We start from the raw sequence: 5,947 nt of genomic DNA, 5'->3' as shown, positions 1-5,947 counted from the left end.
CTAAATTGTCCATAGGTATGAATGTGAGTGGGAATGGTTGTTTGTCTATATGTACCCTGCGATTGGCTGGTGAGCAGTCCAGGGTGTACGCCCAAAGTCAGCCGGGAAAGGCCCCAGCATACCCCCGCGACCCTAGTGAGGACAAGCGGCATAGAAAATGAATGAATAACTAATTCAATTCAACTGAGACAGAATGTAAAAAAAAATCCAGAAAAAATAACATTAAATAAAGGTTATAAAATATATATAATTATGCGACTGAGTAGTTGGTATAGACAGTCATGTTGGCAAGCAGATGTTTCTTGTGGTTGGTCACCAGAGGGGTGCACTACAAACAAGTTTATTGGGTTAGCATGGTCTGTTGAGTGTAAGCCAGGTGGCACCCTCTTAATGCGGCTAGATCGCTATGGTAACTTAGACTTAGCTCGACCAGGTTATGTCCAGAGTTTCAGCTTAAAATTGTCTATGAAATCACAGCTGTTTCACTGTCTAACCTGGAGAACCTGGTGGACCTGGGAGCAAGAATAACTCTAGCAGCACTACGACGGGAACGGCTTCTTTGAGCTCACACTGAACCGCTAGCATTCCCTGATGAAATTCTCTTTAAGAGATATAGATTTTCAGCCGAGGGAATACGCTACGGCCAGTGTTAGCAGACGTATATGTTGCAACAGCCCTTGCGTGAGTACTCAGCCCGCTGGTCTTATAGTACAATATTTACTGGAGGAATAAGCACTCTGTGGCATTGATCCACTACAACAAAATACTTCTTTAGTCTAACAAAAAGGAAAATCTTGTCACAGAGAAAATACTCACCAAAAAATACTTTAACACTGCCAGCTAGCGGTCATCATGAGGTATAGCATCTGACACACATTTTATAATTCAGATCAGTACAATATAAAAACAATATACAAAGATGAAAAAAGACAGCTGTTGCTCAAGTTTATTTTTTAAATGGATAAGGGTTAATATGTAAAAGTTGCACAATGTTGAGCTTTCAAAAATGAAAGCACTAGAGTATAGTATAATAATCAGTGTTAACTTACGCATTTGCATGCTCAGCAATTTTCTGCCAGCAGTCCTCTCTCACTCTATTGGCGGCAGCAGTGTTGTTTTTGGCAGTGATCTTTTTGAACTCCTCATAATGCTCCATAATAATTACTTGCTCCCCTTGTGGAAAATTCACCGGCTGTGATCGCTCTTGCATGGAAGTAGAATAATATGACGTCAAATGCCGCCTTTTATGTGAATGTGCACTGAGGAAAAAGCCGAGCACCGGACGTGACAAAGTAAGTTGATAACCACCGTCTCAGTGCTGTTTAATTCTGTTTGGGGAAGTTAGGTTTTGTTGAGCTGCATCACAAAGCCTGGGTATATTGAGCCACTTTCGCAGGGTCACACACATCTCAGGAGTGATTTTTGTCAGAGAAACAGCCCCAAAGCAAACAGTAGGGGATCAAATACTTGTTTTCTCCCCTGTATACAGTATATTCAGTGAGCTTTTGAATTCATGACATTTGTACAGTATCTATATAAATTATTTTTTATTTCATGAAGCTATATTGGTCTTATATATTGTCCTCTGTCTTTTGTTGTTGTTTTAACCTGTTTGACAGCTTAGTCATGTTTATTTTGCTGGAACAGATCTGCTGAATCTGCTATATTGTCCATTGTCTTTTGTTGATAACAAATGTAATTTGTTATACAGTATCAACAAAGACATGAAAAGTCCACCCTTCCAGAGGAAGCATCATGGAGGAGCCCCCATGGAACCTTTTAGGGCTTGTAGGCATAGCAACTTTTTACTTGTATTTCCCAAGGTGTGATCAACCGCCGGGTGGACAAGAAAATACACTTTTTGTTGTTGTTTTGACCCACTGACACTGAAGGTAATTTGTTTTGTGCGACAGCAACCTTGCAAGGGCATCTTACACTTGATGATGTGTGTCAGGGATCAGATAGATGAGTTCATAGCCAGAGAGAAGACTCATAGGAAGGTCATGTGTGTACTTTGACCTCTTTCAGTGTTTGGTCACCTTTTCTCTTTCTTGTATGCCGCTGATACAGAGGAATAGCTTGCATGCGTGGTAATAAAAACCTCATTATCAAGACACAAGACACAAAGAGCAGCGTACAGAAAGAAAACAGGACAAGAACAAATAGAACATCAGACAATAAAAATACACAAATTATGCAATTTAAAAATGAAAATTGAAAAAATCTCAATTAAATAGGGGTTGTGCAACATCTGGACAGGGAGGGGTCAGAGTCCAGAAGCTGGACTGCTGTGGAGACAAACGTTGCTCTCCTCCTTTGTGTTCGGCATCGTGGACATCTTATCCTACGGGAGCCACTCAAACACAGAGTGTAGTGCGTGTGAGGGGTCCTGTAGGATCCTGTGAGCAGTGCGGGTTATTTGCTGGTCACGATATTAAGATAAAGCTCAAACAGGATGTCCAGTGATTTTGAAGCAAACTCTGGTAATGCTAAGTAAATTAGTCTGATACTTAAGATGAACTTAGTAAAACTACGAGTTGAATGAAAAGGTTAGTATTCTCTCAATAAAGGCGTGATAGGAAGGAGGGGCAAATGGTTGTCACAGCAGATACTGAATGGTTTTTGGACCTCCCAGACAACCCCCTATACCTGTACAGTTAAACTGCCCATTTTGGAGTGGCCTTTTATTGTTGCCAACCTAAGGCACACCTGTGAGATAATCATGCTGTCTCATCAGCATCTCAGGCCACACCTGTGAGGTTGATATTTTTGGAATCATGAATGAGGAATGCTCACTAACACAGACTTAGACAGAACAATATTTGAGGCATATAGGCCTTTGTGTACATAAAAAAGTTGTAGATCTTTGACTTCAGTTCACAAAAAATAGGAGCACCCAAACCTGGAAAATATTCAGCTAACCAAATAAACCTCAATAAAGAAAAAAGCTCTATCTCCTCCATTAGAAACTCAGGAATTAACTCACTCACCTCCCAGAGGAATTAATTAATTAATTCTGTCTTTAGGGACATTTATAAAAATGTAAAAAGACCTCAGATTAACCCATCTCTCCCAGACATTGAAACATTTCTCAATACTATAGACTTACCCAAATTAAATGAAGAACAGATGACAAACTTAGATTTACCCATTTCATTCATGGAACTTCATGATGCTCTACAGCGGATGCCAAATACGAAAGCACCAGGACATGATGAGTTCCCTGCTTAATTTTATAAACATTCTGGTCATTACTGGTCCCAATATTTCTTAGAATGGTTTTGGAAGTTAAAGAAAGTGAACACCTGCCCCCAAACATGAACTCTCAACAGGAGCCTGATTGTAGCAAACCGGATAAGGACCCAACACTACCTTCCAGTTATTGTCCAATTTCACTGATTAATGCAGATCTTAAAATAATATGCAAAGTATTAGCTACAAGACTGGAAAAAGTTACCCCTCATATAATACACCCTGATCAATCAGGATTTATCAAGGGGAAACACTCAACTAGCAATGTACGCCGTCTAATCAATCTGATTGATCACTCTATCATCCATAATTTAGAAACCACAGTTGTCTCATTAGATGCTGAAAAAGCATTTGATAAAGTAAACTGGAAATTTCTCCTTGCAACCCTACAACAATTTGGCTTTGGAGACTCATTTAGAACATGGATCAAAATACTACATAGCACCCCGAAGGCCCTGGGTTGGACCAATAATCAGATCTCTCTAGAATTTACTTTGCAAAGAGGTACTAGGCAAGGGTGTCCACTCTCTCCCACACTGTTTGCTATCTTTATTGAACCTCTTGCAGCTGCAATTTGACAACATGTAATTATTAAAGGGATCCACACGACAAATGTTCATCATAAGATAAGCCTTTCTGCTGATGATGTATTACTCTTCCTAGAAAATTCCCAGACTATTCCATTAACTGGTCTAAATCCACAGTACTGCCATTAATTTTGGTCTCCAGCTCACCCCCTCTATACCACTGCATTCAGGGAACATAAAGTATTTTGGTATTAACATTTCCTCCAACCTGTCAGACCGTTTCAGCTTGAATTATACTCCACTCTTGAAATCAATTGAGAATGATCTTGTGCGTTGGAGAACCTTGCCCATCTCACTTCTGGGCAGAGTATCCACAGCGAAAATGATGATCTTACCAAGGGCTTGGAACTCCCAAATTTTTCCAACTACTTCCTTGCAAACAGGCTACAGTATATCTTAAAATGGATTAAACCTAACTCATTGGATTATTTACGGCTAGAGATTGAACAATCACTTAGCCAAGAAATCCCTATTTTTAACTTGTCCTTCATTAGCCAAATCCGCTGGAAAAATAATTGTTTTAAAAGTATAAATATAAGCACCACCCTAACAGCTTAGTGGGAATTTAAAAAAAATAACTCCTTGCCAATACCCTCCCATCTGGAATAATCCTGACATCCTGCTTAAAAATAAATTTTTTGACGTGGCACGAAAAGGGAATAAGTTGTATGAAAAATATCATAAAAGGAAACAATTTTGTCTCACTTAATGACCTTGTTACACAGTATGGAGTAAACCATAACAAACGTCTTGAATACATACAAATTAAATCTATAATTAGAGCAAGTTTCAGTATTACTGTATATCATGGGAAAGCAATCCCACTACTGACCAATTTTTTTTTAAATATCTGCCCCTAAAACATTATCCAAATTCTTCTTTCAAAAAATGCCAATACAGTTGGCATTCCAATCTCCAAATAGAACTCAGATTTAATGTTTGCTGAATCCAAAGAACTATTGGCAGAATTTCAGTTTATATGGGCACCAATAATTAATTCCCTGAATCTCGAGGGGCTGAGGGTGTCTGGCTGTGCCCCTGGGGATCTCGTTCCTCTGGCTTGGGGCGTGGTCCTGGTTGCTGGGTGGCGGGCCTGGGTGTCCCTGGTCATTTTTTGCTGGGCTGTCCCCCTGGGGCAGGCTGGTGGTTGGGGGTGTGGGGGTCCGGATCTGTAGATGGGGCCTTGGAGGGGGGCTTGGGGGCGGTTCTGGTGGGGGGCTGGCAGAGGTCCCCGCTGCTTGCTGGTGTCTGACTGGTCTCTTCAGTTTCCGGGCTGGTCGCTGTCTCCCTCGGCGTGGGGGGGTGGCATTCTCTGTGATACTGGTGACCTGCATGCCGCCGTGGTGGCTTGGGGTTGCTACGCTGTGGTCGCTGCCTGGGGAGCCGGGCTGTGTGATGGGGTGGGGCTTGGTCCTGCTCGCGGGGACCATGGGCCTGGGTGTCGGGCAGGGGGTGGGAAGAGTGTGCCTTGGGGCCAGGTCTGCCAGGGGCGTAGTGCTCTGCCGGGCGCTTGGGCGTCCTTATGCTTTGCTGGGCTGTTTTTTGCCTTTCCCCGGTCTGTCTGCAGGCTTGTCGGGGGTGTTGCTTCGGTGCGTGGGTGCTGTGCCGTTGGTTCTGGGGGTGGCAGGGTGGTCTGGCTTCTGGTGGCTGGTGGGATACGGAGGCTGGTCTGCTGAAGGTCACGCCTTCTTGGCTCTGGTGCTTGGCCTCCTGCGGCTTGGGGCGCGGCACTCCCTCTGCCCCGAATTTGCTGCCCCGCGGGTTTCGGCTGGTGCGTTGTGGTGGGTTGCCTTGCTGCTCACCCATTTGCCCACCAGCTTGCTCATGTGCTGGCTTTCCCCCCTTGCCCGCTCCTTTGTCTGCCTTGCTGGTCTATTCCTGCCGTTGGGATGGGGGGGGCGGCCTGGGATTTTTTTTGCTCCCTAGTGGTGCACGTTCTCTGTGGGTCGGGATCTGGTCCGGACGCTCCAAATTTGCATAACAACAAAACATAAAATTAAGTCAAATAAATTCTGTATAACAAGGGAAAAGTATCTTACACTTTTCCCTGGCAGAGCAAATCTGTTTAGCATGTAAGGACATTTAGATCAACAATACTATCTGCCCTA

The 5,947-nt window shown here is 43.1% G+C and overlaps 1 protein-coding gene across 1 annotated transcript; it reads right to left on the bottom strand.

The window, feature by feature from the left end:
* Positions 1–4,946: 4,946 nt before the first annotated feature.
* Positions 4,947–5,645, bottom strand: LOC129186240 (uncharacterized). The gene has a single exon (XM_054784276.1). It carries the CDS (start codon positions 5,643–5,645, stop codon positions 4,947–4,949), a length of 699 nt encoding a protein of 232 aa, XP_054640251.1.
* Between the last annotated feature and the right edge of the window lie 302 nt (positions 5,646–5,947).

This window comes from Dunckerocampus dactyliophorus, chromosome 8, assembly GCF_027744805.1.
Source record: "Dunckerocampus dactyliophorus isolate RoL2022-P2 chromosome 8, RoL_Ddac_1.1, whole genome shotgun sequence".
NCBI lineage: Eukaryota > Metazoa > Chordata > Actinopteri > Syngnathiformes > Syngnathidae > Dunckerocampus > Dunckerocampus dactyliophorus.
Note: the sequence above shows the minus strand (reverse complement) of the source record. Positions and strands in the feature narration are given on the sequence as shown.

What these genes read in the sequence shown, in the direction of transcription:
- LOC129186240 (XM_054784276.1), bottom strand. Translation starts at nt 5,645, where the DNA reads ATGGGTGAGCAGCAAGGCAACCCACCACAACGCACCAGCCGAAACCCG.